We start from the raw sequence: 19,520 nt of genomic DNA on the forward strand, positions 1-19,520 counted from the left end.
AATCATGCTGCTTTAATTACATTATAGAGCTTAGATAAGTGTATACAAGTAATTGCAGACAAGTACAAATTCGGGCACTTCAAAAAATTAAAATTTACCACCGTTATCGGTCAGGTCCTCTGGCTGGAATACGAGTTGAGAGTCTGCTGTTTACACAGCATAAAGCAAAAGTTTTTCTTTCCTATTGTTCGATGGATCTACCTTCGGTCGGCTGAAGTCGTAAGGAACAAGTTCAGCATTACACTTGCAAAGTCACTGTAGTATGAGGGAAGTGTTGAGATAATACCACAGCTTTTTCTGCAAAACAGCTTCGACAACTGGCACCCAATATAAAATATACATATGTTTATAGCTTTATTGTGCCCTATTGTGTGAGGGATCGGTTAAAGCCCAACTAATAAAAAACTGAGTACGCTGAGTTCACCACGTCATAGGTAAACTTTACAGCTTAGTTGGAGGTTATGACTGTACCTGAAGTGTGTACTTGATGAGCGCCAGCTAAATTCCAGAAATCAAGTAATAAACTCCGACTTCTTCTCATCCTGCTGTTGCTGCTGAGTCCAAAGTATATAGGCCAGGAAACTGCTTTTGAATAGAGGAATATCGATTTTGTATGTTTTATTGCTTTGATATCAGCTTTGCTTTGTGTAGTGTAGGCGGTAGTTAAGAGTGAAACAAGAAAAAACGTTAACTTCGGTTCCACCGAAGCTAAATACCCTTCACAGGTGCATTTCTGTTAGTAACTATGTGTTCAGTTTGTATGGAAGCTATATGCTATAGTTAACCGATCTGAACAATTTCTTCGGAGATTACATTGTTGCCTTAGAAAATAATATATACCAAATTTCGTGAATATATCTTGTCAAATGTGAAAGTTTTCCATACAAGCATTTGATTCAGATCGTTCAGTTTGTATGGCAGCTATATGCTATAGTTAACCGATCTGAACAATTTCTTCGGAGATTACATTGTTGCTTTAGAAAATAATATATACCAAATTTCGTGAATATATCTTGTCAAATGTGAAAGTTTTCCATACAAGCATTTGATTCCGATCATTCAGTTTGTATGGCAGCTATATGTTATAGTTGTCCGATATCGGCCGTTCCGGCAAATGAGTAGCTTCTGGAAGAGAAAATGACGTTTGCAAAATTTCAAAACGATATCTTAAAAACTGAGGGACTAGTTCGTATATATACAGACAGACGGACAGGCAGACGGACATGACTAAATCGACTCAGCTCGACATACTGTTCATTTATATATATATATACTTTATAGGGTCTCCGACGATTCCTTCTGGGTGTTACAAACTTCGTGACAAACTTAATATACCCTGTTCAGGGTATAAAAATGAGTCTCAGATTCCAATGCAGGACTTTGCGCTGTCTTAACTTTTAAAAGCGCCAACTAGAACGACTTTTCTTTCATTGCTGTTATTACAAAATATCATATCAGATATTGATATTCAGCTTGCCGTTTGTTAGCTCACGGGTTTGGAGGTAAATCGAAGCCATCAAAACGATTATATTGTTATACCGTCAGTATGGTAGGCCTAAGTTGTGTGTTTGGTCAGACAAAACTTTGTTGATTTTCAATTTTATTACCAGTCAGCGTTTCATTTAACATTCTCTTTCGCAGATAGACAGTGGTTATTGGCGAATCGACGAAGATCTCGAGTTGCCCCGAAAATCTAGAGTAACCCTTAGGCAACCTTGGTCTGCATACTGTTGCAGTTTGAACTCCTACTTATCCGGAATCAACCTGACATAGCAAATACATGTCTAGTGTGTATGACTCTAATCACATATTTGTATGCCCACTGATCTCCACTCACCTAACACCCCTCTCCCTACATTCCTACGTCTCGAAACAGCACATTTCCTAGTCTTATCGTTAGATGATTTCGATGGTAACCAACACAAACTTTATCAACCAAGAGAGACTATACGTGAGGGAAGAAACATGTGGGAAGAAAACTCCCCACTCCTTACAGTAAGAAATTATGAATCCGCTACCGTCTCAACCCCTCTTAAACATATTTAATAACATACCCGCTTAAAAGGTTGGTCAAGAATAAAGCATTGACTTTTAATTTCCTTCTCAATTTTCTGTTTCTTCTTCTTTTTTACTGGCGTAGACACAGCTTACGCCGTTATAGCTGAGTGAACAATAGCGCGCCAGTTGTCCTTTCTTTTTACTATCTAGCCAGGTCTCCACCTGGTCTTTCTAACAGAGTAGATGTCATCATCATCGTCAAGAGAAGACTTTACTTTGCAATTGCCTACTCAGTCCGAAGGTGCACCTGTTGACAAAATTTATTCTGCGTTGCATTTGAAGGCTGATATTGTTGTTGACATTGATGCTGGTTTTCCGACTTCATTGTAATGACTGCCAACAGTGACCTCCGAGCTAAGTCGAGAATGCGACGAGCGTTTGTTTGATGGCAGGAGATTTATCTTCTTGTACTCGCTCATAACCAAACCCATACGTTTCGCTTCCTTATCCAGTCTGGAGTAAGCAGAACTAACGGCGAGATTGTTGAGGCTGATGATATCAATATCATCGGCGTACGTCAGCAGCTGTACTCTTATAGAAGGTTATACTTTCTCTATTTAGCTCTGCTGCTCGCAATATTTTCTCCAGCAATAGGTTTGCCTGGCATCTCGTTTGGTATCTAACGGCTCGGGGAGGTCCTCAACGTCAGTTTACACAACCATATTAGTTGTGCGGGGAAACCAAATTCAGACGTAGTGGATTAGAAACAGTTAATACGACGAAGAGGTTGTGTGTGTCGATCGTTTTTTTCAAGCTGTGGCGCTTGATGAATATCTGGTCAGTTGCTCATTTTCCATACCTAAGGTCACACTGATAAGATCCAATTAGTGGGCTTTAATCTTTCACCCAGAACGCTCGATAGAACCGATGTTAAGAAGCCTTATCCTACGGCAGTTGGCGCAGATTCTGGGGTCTCCCTTTTTTTGGATCGGACAGAGCATACTTAAATTCCAATTGTCGGGAATGCTCTCGTCTGACCATATCTGCTGTAATCTTCTGTTAGTCACCGCATCTTTTCATAGAATTTTCGAGCATTACCCCAGTTGGACAGCTTGACAAGCTTCTCGTACTTGAACAAAAATTTGAATGCTATACCCCAAATGCTCTGGATTTATGAGGAACTCAAGATGAAACAGAATGTTGTCGAGCCTCTAAACTTTCAATCCAATCGTTTAAATCTGAACTCATCACTTTAATTGTGCTTCGGCTATGAAAAAAAGAACTTTTTCAAGTATTGCAAATAAAATAGAACGAGCAAGATAAAAAAGGTAAGAAGCAGTAATTTACGAGCTTACGGAGCGAAAGTTTCGCTGCAACTACTAAGTAGGCAATGTGTTTAATGCACTCAAGAGAGCTAAGCCGGGTAATGTTGAAAATTCAGCGTTGCAATAAGTTCCACTTTTGTTAAAGAGAGAAAATGTAAGCCAGCTGGCCAACTCCGGGTTATGTGAACACAAACAATTCTTTCAATGTTCCACGGAGAAGTGCGGAGTGTGGGGTAAAAACTATATGAAAAATGCTTCTGAAGTGAAATAAGTTACCGCTGAGCATTTAAGCTCTGCGGGTGAACAGCAAATATAAGGCACAGCGGGGCGAGAGCAAAGCAGACGACCGACAGCGATGCAAAAGTACTTTCGAGGCGGTAAAATAAAGAATTGAAGTAGGATAATAAAGTTGTCATTGTATTACCGACAAGCGCTTAATGCGAAAGAAAAAAAAACAATTAAAGTGAACGAAGAGCAAGTGAGTTGCGGTAGAAACCAATACGAAATGCCACGGATGCGCAAAAACTTTTCAGTTTTGTTTAGTAAGTAGGCACATTCAAAAGATAATGAAAAGAATTTCTTAAGCGCAATACGGAAAAGGCTTCACAAAAGTAAATAAGCAAAGTATGCAAATGCGAATTTATGGCAAAAAAATGCAAAAGCTACGAATTGAAAGCTTCTGAATGAAGCAAGTTGAATTCAAACAAAGTATGTGAGAAAGAGTGGGTGATGCTTGCATGCCTAATCAGCGGGCAAGTTGCAAAAATAACGCCTAAAAATTTGCTTATTGCAAACGATCTATAAAAATACGCCGAAGCATGGCTTTCGTCACACACTTTATTTGGTATTTTCGCGACAGTTTGCCTGCAGAAATACTTTTTTATGCCCCAAATGGGTTTTGGTTGCTCACAAATTCGAACGTCTATGATAATGAGTATATTTACGGGTCATTTGCGCGGTAGGCGTTCCAGCAAGCGCGCAAGTTTTTGAATTCTATCCATGGGTGGTATGCTAGGCGTAGCGAATATTCCTGGCAGCGCTTAGTTTCTAAATTTCTTACTTACTAACTTACAGAGAAAACTCAAAACCAAAATTTTTTAAATGCTTGTTTAAGCTTTTTGGTTATTCTTAGGGTGACACTATATTTTTGCACTAAAATTAATTTTCGGTTATGGCATATGCTTTGAAATTTTTTATAAAAGTAACTTTTACTCAGCATTTTCTTAAATAACTCAAATATTGCGAAAATATGCAAAAAATAGTAAAACATTGCCTACATTCGGGCGAATTTTAGCAAGGATACACACCCAAAAACCAAAAATAAACCTGAAATGCAAAACAACGTTTCATCAAAAAAATTTAAATTGCGTTATTTATTGCTTACGATTCAGTATAGCATATTACATATACGAAGTAAAAATTTTCAGCTTTCGCTGTCAGATATAACCAGTGCATAAACATTTTATAAAACTCAAATTTTGTTTCAATATGACTGGTTTTTATATAACGTTTTTGCTTTCCCGGAAAACTGTTGAAAAGTGTTGTTGCGTTATTTTGCATTTTAGGTGACGATATACAAGTATATACTATATATAGAGAGAGAATCGGAAAATTTTGCCTACATTCAGGCATAGTTAAGCAAAGTCACACACCTTATGGCTATATAGGCAAATATTAGAATAAAAACAATAACATAAAAGTTATATAAAGCAATAATAACGGCTTGAAGTGAGCGCTGCTTTCAAAATTTTAATTTATTAATGGAAGAAGTTGAGTTAATGTTTCATAATTCTTGAATCTAACACCATTTTCTAATATTGAACTGTGAAGGTTTACTACTGCCTTTTTTCTTGTTGCCTTGTTGCTACTAACTACCAACTTTTATTGCCACCACAGCTTGTTTTTGTGAAATTACTTTAATAAACGGCGTTTTATTTTGAAAATTTTTGGGATGCGTTGATTCTGTAGCCGATCTCCAGCAGAACCTCTGAAAAGGTGTACCTGCGGCCATATTTTTTTTTGCCTAAAATTATCTAAAATCCAAAAACAAATTTATTACTATTATGTACCATGATGAATACAGGCAATGAATGTAAGACTAGACAAAACTTTGAGTATTAAGAAAGCGGCTTATTCTCAAAATAAAAAAAAATGGTCATCTGCGAAAAATTTACTTTACACTGTGACAAAGAAATCGAAATTATTATATAAAATTTAATTTCTTCACTCATTCTAATTGTAGGACAAATGCATCTAAAAAAAACTGTAAGTCGTTCAGCCCACCATTTTGGTGAAAATTACTGGTTTTTTTGTCCAGTCGTTCAACCAAAAATCATCAAAGTCGCACACCGAAAAACTATATACATAAAGCAATGGAAAAGCATTGTCTATATTTAGGCGGTTTTTTTTCAAAGTCGCGCACCCAACTAGTTTAAAAGTGGACCGATAGGGACAGGAAACAACGCCATATTTATTCCTTCTTTTGACAATTCTCTTCAGTAAGGTTTGCCATTTTATCATGGAAAGATATACGATCTAACAATGGGTCGAAATTAAGTAAATTTACTACCGAAAATCGGAGTCAGTGGCCTCAACTTTAAGCGCTACGTCCAATTTATGGTGATCGTCAGATCAACAATTGAGCGTCTAATGGAAAAATTTGAATCCGCAGGCACAGTACAAAATGTTCCTGTTCTAGTGAGACAAAGAAGTGCCCGTAGTATTGAGAATATTGAATACCTTTCCCCCGAATTGGATGATGTGGAGTTGGACATATGTGGCGCCAAGTTTGAATTGGAATTTATGGAATTTCTATAAAACAAACAGTCACTACAGATCGATTGCGTATATTGCTGTAACAAAACCAAAAAACTTACTTATGGAAAATAATGCCCAATCACACACCCTAGTATTGTGTTATACTATATATATATGTTCGTGTGCATATTTCCACCATTTCCGGCATGCTGGAGTAGACCACAAAAATAATTTGCATATTTTTCGCCAACATTTTTAGTTCCACTTCGCTCGAATGAAAATGCAAAAATAATAATAATGGCATGGACAAATTCAAAATATACCGTTAAAAGCTGCCATAAAGGCCTTGTGCTAACATAAAAATAAAGCGCAGAAACTTTTTTTTTTATAAATTTCCAACCATTCGCTAAGTAAAATGGCCGTAAAGTCGTAGTTTGCAATTGCTCGAAATGCCAGGCGTGCATGCAGCGTGGCGTAGCGTGCAGAAGCGAACACACGCTGACCTCAATAATGGTGGAAAAATTTGCCGATCGCAATTTCCAGGCGGTCTCTAGACGCGCTAGCTGCACGGTTGCACCGTGTGTTTGCGCTGGGGCGTTGCATATGCATCGTAAATTCCACATGCAGCATGTGGCATGTCCTGTGGTTATGTGCGCCATGGCCGCTTCAGCGCTTTCGCAGTCCTCCTGCCTGTTTCACAGCATTTAAAGTGAACTTTTGCGAATGAAGCGAAATTGTAAATTATTTTAAAGTACTGGAGAGAGAGATAAGCATAAATTGTATTTTGTGGTCGTGCAGCGTGAATAATACATGAACACGTTTATTGCTTCACGAACATGTGTTGAAAGTGAATTAAGAGTATATGTGCATGTTTAAGACTTTACTGGCGCTTCATAAATAAAAATTACAGGTGTTTGAGCGCTTTCCTTGCAGTTTGAAATGAATATATTTTATAAGTTTCGTATAAAAATTTCAAGTCAATCAACTGAAACTTAATTTCACACACAAATAAATTAATTCCATACGATTGTACATAAGCGCCACCATGACGTATACGCAATTATTTGCGCTGTGTCCTTTTGAGCCAATTATAATGTATGCTGAATCAATTAGGGAAATTTCTGCAAATAACTTGAAAGTTCAGGGCGAAAGGAACTTTCTGCGAATTTATAAATTCAATGCTGATTGCCTGTAAGATGTTGCTTTGACACAGTTTACACGCAAGTAAAAGAGGGCTGAGATAGAGAGAGAGAGAGAGGTGAACTTAGTAATGCGCAAGTAGATTACTCTGAAGAGATGGCAATATACAATACCAAAATGAAAAATATTTTTGAAAAATGTAATTATAAATGCATTTCTTAATGAATAACTTCAAGCAGCATATACCACCAAAGAGTTTGGTCTCCATATTACTTTAAGTAGAAAATAATTAGTTGACAGAATTTTGATCTAGTATTTAGATAATCAGATATTAAATAATTTGAAATTGTACAATCTGGCCATCAATCATTGTTTTTTATTGAAAACTCCTCGACTTTTTTAATAAAATTTTCGAACAGATGGCAACCATTTCAAATCTTAAATTATTTTAAAGCATAACCTCTGGCCATCTACCAATTTTTAGTATTGAAAGCCATTCGATTTTTTGTTTCAATAAAATTTTCGAACAGGTGGCAACCACTTTAAATGTTGAATAATTTTAAGGCATACTCTCTGGTCACCAACCAGTTTTTGACATTGAAAACCACTTGATTTTTTATTTTTATTAAAATGTTGGAACAGGTGGCAACCTTTTCAAATCTTAAATTTTAAAGCATAACCTCTGGTCATCAAAGAATGTTTGGTATTGAGCACTAAATGAAATTTTTTTCAAAATAAAATTTTCGAACACGTGGCAACCATTTCAAAATAACATAAATCTAAATATTTCATTGGTCTATTAAATTTTAAACTTGTAATATAGATAATATAATAATTAATATTATATTATATTATTTAATTTAAATTGGTAAAATTTAAAATGTAAAAATTAACTCAGTGGCAACTTTCACAAAAAAAATTGAAAGCGTGCCTTCTGGCCATCAACGAATGTTTGTTATTAAAAACAAAATGCAATTTTTTTTCAATAAAATTTTCGAACAGGTGGCAACTACTTCAAATCATTTCAAGTCTGAAATCATTTTTCCAACCAATCATATTATTATTATTATATTAAATATTATATTGAATCCAAATAAAAAAAAATTTTAAATTAATTTTTGAACAGGTGGCAACCATTGGAAAATGATTTCAACCATTTCAAATCATTTAAAATCAGAAATAATCTTACCAACCAGTGTTTAATATTGAAAACTGCTGAAAATTTTTTTAAATTTAAATTTCGAACAGGCGGCAACCATTGCACAATTATCTAAATCTATATATTGCATTGGCTTGCTAAATTTTAAACTTGTTATACATAAAAATTAACGTAATAATTAATATTATATTATTTCTTCATTATGCTAAAATATTTCATGTAAAAATGAACTCTGTGGCAACTTTCTCAAAAAAAAAAAAATATTTTCGAGTTTACACTTTTTAAAAACGCTCAGTAGGATACCAATAATATAGTGTTCTTTATCTCTTGCAATTTATGATAAACATATTTTTAAACAGGTGGCAACCCTTTCCAAAAATATTATCAATATTAAAGCTATATTCGATTTACTGTTTATACTGTAAGGCTTACGTGCATTATGACTTTTAAATTTATTTTATTTCGCTAAAATATGTACTAGTATATTTCATGAAAAAAATTAAACGAGTGGCAACTTTTGCAAAAAAAAATATTTTCAACTTTACAGTTTGTTAAAACCGCTTATCTGGATACCTACAATGAAATGCTCTCCACCTTATGCACTTTTTGGTAAACATATTTTCAAACAGGTGGCAACACTTGCGAAAAATATTGTCAGTATTAAAGCTGTATTCGATTTACTGCTCTATTGTAAAGTTTATGTGAATTAAAAATTTTTAATTTTCACAAGTGTATCTACATACATATGTATATACATATGTATGTACATATGTGTATATATACATACATACATATATACATACATATATGTATGTATGTATGTAAATTCCTACGCTTAACTTACATATTTCTCAAAAAAATTTATGAATATATAAAACAAATGGCAACTCCCGCAAACAAAAGCATTTAACATGAAGCTTATTTATGCCAGTTCACTATGATTCTCTACTCAAATACTTTTTTGTTTCGGCTTTTATTGAATGAAATTTGTAAACCTGTGGCAACGCTTAACAAAAATATTATTAAATTAAAATCATTTTATCAAATCTTTTATCATTTATAGAAATCTTAAAATTTTTTAAAAATTTTTTCCTTAAGTTCTATGTACATATATATGTATGTATGTATGTACATTAACAATAATAACAGCTGGCAACACTTTTCTTACCAGAAATATGTTAAATTTGTAGTTGTTTGCGACTTCCTTAGTTAAATACGCATATTAAACAGTACCTTGCCTTTTATACATTTTTTCTTAAATTTTTTTCAGGTGGCAACATTATTTCTATAATATTTTCAATTATAAGCTTTGCACATCTTCGGTTGCGTATTAGGATTGCAATGCAGTTTTAGTTTTATAATTTTATCCTTAAACTTTCAATAGGTGGCAACACTTTTCTTACAAAAAATATATAAAATTTGTAGCTATTGGAGAACTCTTCAGTGAAATACTCATATTATAAATTACATAGCCTTTTGTAATTTTTTTCTTAAATTTTTTCAAGTGGCAACATTATTTTATTGCAATATTTTTAATTATGCGTTTGATATCTTCGGTTGCATAAATTGCAAAGCAGTTTTCTTTTTGTAAATTTATTCTAAAACTTTAAACAGGTGGCAACACTTTTTTTACGGAGATTTTTTATATTCAAAATTATCAAACCATTTAGTTACGTTATCATATTTTAATGTAACCTTTTTTATATACTGTTTTCCAAATGTTTTAAACAGGTGGCAACACCTTTTAAGAAAAATATTTTGAATTGAGGGCTATTTTAGACACCTTCAGGCATATTCATATTGCTATATATATTTATTAAAAAAAAAAATTATAAAATAGCAACCCTATAATACATTTGTGACGGCATTTTGTTGCGCAATACAATATTGTTACGGTTGTTCGATTTTATTGCCTACCTAAAGAATGGTAGAAGTAATTCGAACATTATTGGTCACCTGCTTTTTTCTCTTGATGAAAATCAGCTTCAAACTCAGATCCGATTCATCAGTAAAATTATTTGCAACGCAAAGTTACTCAAAGAATATCATACAATTGTCAGTCAAAACGCGTCCATTTCAAGAGTACATACATACATATGTATATCATTGCAGCTTTGCTCGCGCGTTTTCAACGCCAATCTGACAATCTGACAATCACAATCTTCTTCGCTCAAACTTCATTTCAATTTGCGTGAGAATTTGCTCTGAAAAAGAAAGCATGCGATAAATCCGACAAAGTGAAAGTGAAAATGTAAATGCTGCTCCCAACATAGCGGTGATACTATACTCGTCTAACAAATGCCTCGAATTTATTTTCGGACATTTTTACGCAAACACTTACAAGCACTCGTGAATGAAAGTATTATGATACTCTTAAAAATAACGGTATAAATATCAGTCATTTGTTACGACGCTGCGCTTTATAGCTGTTTCTCATGCGCATTTCTCTGTGGAGACAAACAACGGCATAGAGACCCTGCAGGAAAAAATACTTGCTCAGACGAAGTACATCTTTTGTTAGAAACTTAGAACAGCCGCAAAAGGAGACGATAAATGATTTCGTATTATAAATTTAGATAACCAGTGTGATTTTCAAATTCTATAATCTCAAGTTTGAGCATAGAATCGAGACTTGAACCGGATATTGATCAGACTGATTAGGTGAGCTTAGTCTGGTAGACTCGTAAGTCATGCATAGACCAGTTTTAAATCTTAGCTTAGAGTCATCCTTCACCTGTTCTAGAGATCGTCCATTGTTTCTTTGATGTCTTGCTCCTGATATTTCTTGCAGTTATCTCGATCTGTCAGTCCCATTATGCAAGAGTGTGCCACATTATGACTAGTGAGTATTTAAAACACTTTCCTGCATACTTTGCTATCAAGAGTGAGCAAAAACTTTGTGTATTTTTCATCTATTACTTTGCATCCTGATAGATCATTCCATCGAACTTTAACTTTCCTTGCCAAGCTCCAGATTGTAATAAAGACAAAACAAATGTTGAGCACGCTTTTTGACATCTCGTCCGCTAACAGATTGCTGTGGATGCCTTTGAAACCTCGTACTCTGTAGAAATGAAGTCACTTAGTACACTGTTGCCCTCTTTGCCAAGACACTTCTCACCGATATGCGATACAAGGTTACAGCCATGATTGCTGCTTGGCTGTCTACGTACATATTGATTCTGTCTCTATGTATTGATTCTGGGATTGCCTACTGATTCAGTTGAGGATAGCTCTGCGCCTATCCTAATAGCAAGCAAAGATCTCTGTTTGAAATATACTACAGTCTTCCGACAACTTAAAAGGCTGCCTTATGACGAACTTTGGACAGTACATTCCTGTATCAACTTCGTCCGCATTATCGAGCTTTCAAACTTCTTTTTCTATGTTAAGCCTGGTCCTTCTCGCCCAATTGTATGGTCGGAGTTTGCCAAATCGCCTCTACCCACCGATCACCGATCTATGCACATGTTGACAGTTGTTGGCTGGATAAAAATCCAGTCCGTTCCGGTTACTTAGAATCGACTGTTATGGGAACTGCTTAAATCTCACGAATCGGGGTTCGCTTCCATTGGTTTTTGCTAGACGGGTTTCCGTGAATGTTCACTATATTACTGCAGATAAATCAGATCAGCTTTTTAACAAGCAAAATTAGATTTTTATTTGCTTAGCAGAATTCACAAATTCCAACCAGAATCTCATTAGATTATTTTATTGGAGAAATAACACTCGATTGGAGATTTTCATTCCGTTTTGTATGAGGACTCTATATTTCTTTCTTAATTTTCAAAATCTTCTCCAACATTCTAGGCTAGAGAAAGGGATCTATAGGTGAGTAGCGATTTCGACATCTAGCCTCTAAATCCAACAGCAAATTCTATTTCAGACTAAGCAGTGAGAAGTAAAGTCCTCTCTCGACGAACAAAGACCAAACTCTACAAGTCACTCGTCATCCCCGTCTTGCTATATACATATATGTTGCAGAGGCATGGATGATGACAACAACTGATGAGTCGGCGTTACGAGTTTTCGAGAGAAAGGTTATGTGGAAGATTTATGGTCTTTTGCGCATAGGCCACGGCGAATTCCTCAGCCGATGAAACGATGAGTTATATGAGATATAGGACGACATTGACATACAAATAGTTCAACGAATTAAGAGACAGCGGCTACTCTGGCTAGGTCATGTCGTCCGAATGGATGAAAACACTCCAGCTCTAGAAGTATTCAACGCAGTACCCGCCGGGGAAAGCAGAATAAAGGCTCCGTTGGAAGGACCAGGTGGAGAAGAACCTGGCTGAATCTCCAATTGCAACCAAACAGCGAAAAGGAAGAACGACAAACTCGGCAATAACCGCGTAAGAGTTGTCTACGCCAACAAAGAAGAAGAAAATGTAGCCATTTTTTAGTCGAAAAGTATCGGTATGAAAGCATTACGGAAACTTAGCTGGAAGCTTAGCAATATCTCAAAACGAAATATCTCCCGCATTTTATATTTTACCGATTTCCTGCAGGGTTTAAAGACACTGACGGCGAGAAGAATGTATGTATACATTTTTGGAGGAAAAATAGAAGCGAATGAAAAATTGTGTAATTATTTCATGGCATCTAAATAATAATGAGTACTTTATTAAAAGTGCAATAAAGCGGAAATGGCTTGTTAAGAATTAATTATGCATGAAGAGAATTTGAAAGCCACAAGCAACTCTTGTGAAAGAGAAAAAACTATAAACACATACATATATATATAGAAAGATATATAAAGGCATATCAAAGACCATAACAAAATAAATAATTTGAATTTCACAACTCAACAAGAATTAGCAATGCAAAAGCTGGAATAATAAATTTTTTTAAAGCACAACAACACAGCCAACAACCTTGACTGGCGTAATGGCAATGTCGGAATTAGATTGATTTCATGCAAACGAGACGAGTAATGCAACCGACGTCAACAGCAATCAACTTGCTCATTTGTTACAATTCATTTTATGCCTTACAACTCCTCTTTCTTCTACCGCTGCCACTATCTTATGCTGTCGAAACAGGCTTCGGATTACATCACACCTTTGCCTCAATTAAGTATATGCCCTGGCTTCCCCAACAGCTGTGTCACACGCCACGACATCACAGCTGGCGCAGTTCGCAAGCTCGTTGGTGAAATATTTGCTGCAATGACTGACGCTACTCTCCACCATCAGGTGAACTTAACTGTATTTAATTTAAAATCTGCCAAGCTGTCAGCCGCAATGTCAAATGAGCTTAGCGAATTGCTAAATAAGGAAATGAATTGTAACAGATATTAGATTAGATATGTATACATATACCTATATATAGTATATAAGTATGTCACCAGCAAGCCTCAAATAGTTTTCTCGAAAACAACATATAAATACCACCTCCAGCTTCGCTACTTCCCACAGGTTTGAAAGCGTTCTGACCACTTCCCTTACCCGTGTTATCGTCGGATCGTCGTTGCATTTCAAGATTTTAACTCCGCTAAGCCATCGTGCTCAAACGACGGCATGGGTGCGCCTTGTTCAGCGTCCATTCTCGAGAAGATGGCTTCCAATAGCTTCATTTTCACTATTTTCCACGGCTTCTGTGACATTTGTCACAGCGGGTTGCTGCGCTCTATGCTGTTTCACAATCTCATTGACCGCCGCCGCTGCCTTGGACGTTGTCGATTTGACGTCCGCGTGCTTCACGTCTAGCTCTCCAGCTACGTCTTTGAACTTCCTATTTTTTGAAGGCGCCTTTGGTGCGCTTTCCGTTGAACGCTGCCTCTTTCCAGCGATATGCTACTCAATTTAATTAGCATACGCTGGATCCGAGCCATTAAGCCAATTACGAGTGGCGAAGTGTGCCCGGCCGTTCTTCAACTCCTCTCTAGTCCAAGCCAGCCGTTTCACCTCTTCTTCCTTCAGACTGGACTTGCTTCCGAAGCGGTTGCATACTCCGACCGCCGCCTTGTATACCGCTTTTGCCTTCAATCCCTCCTTGCTTGGCTTCTTCCGAGGCTTTCTCTTGTAGCCAGAGTTGGCACCCACGGTCGCCTGCACAGGAGAGCGAAGAAGTTTTTCTTCCCTTTCAGCGTTTATGCTCACAGCGTTTTCTTAATTCAAGTCGTCATGGACTATGGCACCCGTGCGCTGTAAAGCTGATTTGGCAGTAGCATTACAACCACTGCAACCTGCTCCCGTTGCAGTGGAGGTGTTGCAGTAGAGGTGTGGCAGCTGGCGACACAGCTTTTACGATCGCTGTGCCCTCCGGTGGTAGCAGCGGTCCGCTTCGTTTCTTTGTCGTCCTCCATTACGAGTTTTAAATTCGGGGGTCTCAACCCCTAGCGTTTTGTTCCTACCGCCAGGTACCCCATTAGTAATGGCCGTTGTATTACCCATTCACCTACTTCTGAAAATGTATTTGAAAAAATACGTCGGATAGGAGACGCCTGCCTGCAATGTAATAACTCTGACAAGAGCCAGCTTGAGATCATGACATTGTAAGCAGCGACACCCATTGCCCAGTTGACACCCGTTCGGAGGATACAGCTAAGAGGAAATTTTTGCCGACCAGATTTGTGGGAGGCTAGTGACCTTTGTCAGAAGCTTCCAACCAAGCTTTCGTAGCTTCTGGCGAGTCGCTATCCATGTGTGTCGCCTGCTGCTGTCTTGATGGGACATAATTATCCTACATTGGCCACGATTTGCCAGATTGCTTTTCTTTGACAGTACAGGTCCCCAACATAGTTACGTACTGTATGTAATCGCACCATGATTATACATATCTACCTGTTACACAGTGTGCAGTCAGAACACCTACAATTGCGGTGAGATGGGCTTAGCTAAGTGCAAGTAGTTCGGAGAATCTCTTAAGGTTCCCTTTGGCGCAGAAGCATTTCGCAGTAACACAAGTTCTGATTGCCTGCCAAGCTCACTGAAAGTACATATGTTGATTCAGCGCAGGAACCCAATAAGTTATCAAGCAAGCGACTTGCCTTCAGTCGGTGCAATCTCATTTGCTTTGCAGTTTTTAACGATTCCTACGAACCATAGGCTGCTATCTTGAAACTAAAGTTAATGGAGAGCATTACATAAGACATAAGACTCCATATCCTACCCTTACCCACTTAACTTCGATCCATCTGAAGGTAGCCTAATGACTTTTTAAATCCAAAGAGAAATCTTAATTGAGTAAAACCGTATGTTTAGTAGACTGTTGCTCTCATTGGTTTTCATTAAAACTTCTACCTTCTTTCATTATTCTTGTGATCCATAGCTAGATCAATGAGTCGAAAACACTACAACTTCGTAGAAGTAACCGCTCTGGCTTGTGTGTTCATTTTAGTCGCAGTTTACTCGTTTTACAATGGCAATAGTTGTAAGTTTAAGGTATTCTATCAACGCTAAACCATGAGCCAGTAAAAATGGCGATGACACAGCACAACAACAATGTCGCCATGAAATTTTCATTAGTGCACCAATTGCTTCTTAACCCAATTTCATAAATCGATTCTTTTGTTCGTCCGCAAATCAATAGAAATTCAATTAAAAATGCACAACAGCCAACAAACAATTGGAACTTATACGAATAGAAAACAATATGGCAGCTCGTAGGGGAAATGGAGTGGGTTAGCGGGTGTTAAAATAAATGGAGTGGGTTAGCGGTGTGCTGCTGAATTATTGAAAACACTAAGCAAGCATTGAGCGAAATAAACCAAATGAGCGACGAGTGGTGAGAGGAGAGAAAGCAATTTATTGTTGCAATGAAAGTGGAACGGAACAATGCCATGAAGAGCTTTAAAAAAAAACTAAATAAAAGAAAATTATTTAAAAATAGACAGGCTTAAAGTAAGGCGCTGTGGCTGGGTGGCTAACAGTAATATATTTGTGTGTATGTGTTCATACGACTACACAATATATGTGGTGAGTCACAAATTGATTAAAACACATGAGAATTTGGTGGAGAAATGTATAGTAGATTGAGCAGAAATGATATATACACACAACAATGACCTGAGAGATGCCAAAAGCGACGATGCCGTAAAGGTGGTAGGTGTCAAAAGAATTTGCTTGCATAAGGTGCCACTATAAATATGTAAATACATATAGAGTAGGGTGGGTTAAATTTTTTTTTATTATACAAGTATACATTAGGGTGGAACAAAAAAAAAATCTATTTAATTTTTTGCTTTGAAAAAATAGTTGGTAGGCAACTTAAAAAAAATGTTTCATTTTATAATTCGAATACACTTCTGTATAAATACATATATAAATTAAGGTGGGAGCAAAAAATTTTTTTCATTTTATACTTGGAAAAAATTGATAGTATTTTGCTTTAAAAACTTTTCATTTTATACTTTGAACACACATATTGTATGTACATACATATGTATATATAAATTAGGGTGGTAAAAATTTTTTTTATGTTCCAGTTTATACTAATAAAGTAGTCAGTAGGCAACTTTAAACATTTTCCACTTTATACTTTGAACACACTCATATATGTTATATATTATACATATACATACATATGTATAAGGGGGGACAAAAAATTTTTTATTTTCATTTTATACTTTGAAAAACATAATCAATTGGCGACTTTAAAAAAATTTTAATTTTATACTTTGAACCTACTTATGTATATAAAAATTAGGGTGGGATAAAATTTTTTTTTTTATTTTTTTACTTTGAAAAAAAAAATAATCCGAAAGCAACTTTAAAAAATCTAAACAAGAAATATCTTTTACTATTAATAAGCAGACCCATATTTCTATTTCCTATTATTCCTAATTATTGGAAAAAATGCATAGTCACTATCTGCTATTTAAATTGTAACAGTCTCACAATTTTTTTTGTAAACATCACCCTGCAAAAGTTATTAAATAGTATATACTAAGATATGCATGTTTCTTTCCAATAATATCAAAAATAGGAAGCTAAAGAGCGGAGAACTTTCCTTTTAATAATAAATGCCCATACTTGAAGAAATATTTTGCCAAGTTTTCAGAGTATAAGTAAAAAAAAATATTTTTTTCTTTTGAGCCACCCTACTAAATATAGTACACACTAATTTACCATAGTATAATAATAATTACAAAACTACCCCTTTTGGACTCAAATAAATTTTCAGAGTATAAAAAAATGTGCCATCCTAATATTTATGCCGAAATAGTGTTAAAAAAACCACCCACATTGATACATACATAAATAGAACCGATCTTTAGGACTCAAAAAATATTTTCAAAAATAAATTCAGAAAAAAATTTTGTTTGTGCCACCCTAATGTTTATATAGAAATAATGTTAAAAATGTTATTTGCCATTACAATATACATTCAAAAAAGAAAGTTTTGACCCACCCTACAAAATATACAAATAAAAAATTTTCGGAAAAAAATTTTTTTTTTACGGAAAAATTTTTTTTTTTACGGAAAAAATTTTTTTTTGGTGCGACCCTAATATTTGTCCAGAAATAGCGTTACGAAAGTTATTTGCCATTATGGTAAAAATTTAAAATTTGAAATATGAAATAAATTTTCAGTCTAAAAAATAATTTTTTCCCGTACAACCCTAATGTTTATACATATTGAAATTGTGCTAAAAAAAGTTATTTGGCATTACACATTCTTCTTTGCATTTTACCTTACAAACAATTTCAACTTTTTCGGTACATTCTTTTATGCCTGCCTTTTTTTCTTTCTTGTACTTGCAGCCAAAGCCGCCACTAAAATCCAAGCCGTTTTTCGAGGACACAAAGTAAGAAACACCATGAAGAAGAGCGAAACTAAATCCACCCCCACCGCTAGCGCCAACGCTGCGTCTGCTAACAAAATTGATCATAGCAAAACCGTTGCTGCGTCGGCGGCAGCTGCAGCAGCAGCCGCAGCGGCGGAGCCAACCAAAGCTGAATTAGAGGCTGAATTCGATCCCAATGACAAAGGTAGGTGGCGCTGTGCTTTTCACAAGAGACATTTTATATGTATGTAGGGTTGTGCTGCAAGAAGTTTAAGAGTATTTTGGTTAATATACAGAGTAATGGAGGTTAACGGTAGGCGTATGATAAAAATTTTGCGGCAAACAGGCGGTAAAGCATGTAATCAAGCTCGCATGTGGTGGGCCGTGGTCAAAAGTGTCCCTTTGGTCAGTCTTTTCTTCTTTTATATTGACACAGCAATTTTGTTTTTTAGGCAATTTGATCATAATAGCAAAAGTTTAACAATTTGGTGGAGTTGAGTGCCAACAAATACTTATCTCTTGAACTTCACGACGAAAACAAATAATGAAAAGTTTGTAAAGATGAGGGAAATTACAAAGAAGAAAATGAAGTTAGACCATAAAACTATAAATAGTGATGGTAGTAAATATATAAAATAAATACTTAGTTTCCTTAGTATGTATGTATGTATATTATATATAATATAAATCATCAGCGACATGAACGGAGTTGATTTTGGTCTGTATATGCGCAAACTAGTACCACAGCTTTTGAGATATCGCTCTGAAATTTTGCACACGTTCATTTCTTCCCAAAAAGTTACTCATTTCGCGGAATCATTTATATCGGACCACTATAGCATATAGCTGTCATACAAACTGAATGATACAAATCATATTCTCGTATGGAAAACTTTTTTATTTGTTGAGACATCTTAACGAACTTCGGCATAAATCAATATCCGAGGCAAAGCAACAATCTCTCAAAAAATTGTTTAGATCGGTCCACTATAGCATATAGCTGCCGTACAAACTTACCAATCAAAATCGAGGTAAAGCTCTTTTTATACCCTTATAGGTTATAAATATGCGAGTGTGAAGGGTATTTTATATATACCTTCTGGTTTTAACCCACATTTGTCAAAATTCCTGTCACAACAACGGTTAAAATACGAAAACACAACATTAATATTGCCTTTCAAGTATATGATGCGCAAGTATTACATATACAGTCGTACACACACGTATATACGGAAGTTTGCCTTCAATCAAGTTTAATTATGCTTGAAAATTGCATTACGAATTAACTGTGTTAACAATTTCGCTCGGCTGTTGCCGTCAGCGGCAATCCCCGCACGCTAGAAGCAATTTGCGGATTGCGTATACGCCACAGCGCACCCATACGCCAGCATTAGCCTTTGTGGAT

At 35.8% G+C, this 19,520-nt stretch overlaps 1 protein-coding gene across 2 annotated transcripts in view; it reads left to right on the plus strand.

The window, feature by feature from the left end:
* Positions 1–19,520, plus strand: part of LOC120771466 (cilia- and flagella-associated protein 91) — a 255,680-nt gene that overhangs the window by 170,334 nt on the left and 65,826 nt on the right. For both annotated transcript variants that reach the window (XM_040099477.1, XM_040099478.1), the window contains one exon: positions 18,093–18,320. In XM_040099477.1, coding sequence (XP_039955411.1) covers positions 18,093–18,320 — 228 coding nt within the window. The remainder of the gene's footprint in view (positions 1–18,092; positions 18,321–19,520) is intronic.

The sequence above is a fragment of the Bactrocera tryoni genome, chromosome 3 (genome assembly GCF_016617805.1).
Source record: "Bactrocera tryoni isolate S06 chromosome 3, CSIRO_BtryS06_freeze2, whole genome shotgun sequence".
NCBI lineage: Eukaryota > Metazoa > Arthropoda > Insecta > Diptera > Tephritidae > Bactrocera > Bactrocera tryoni.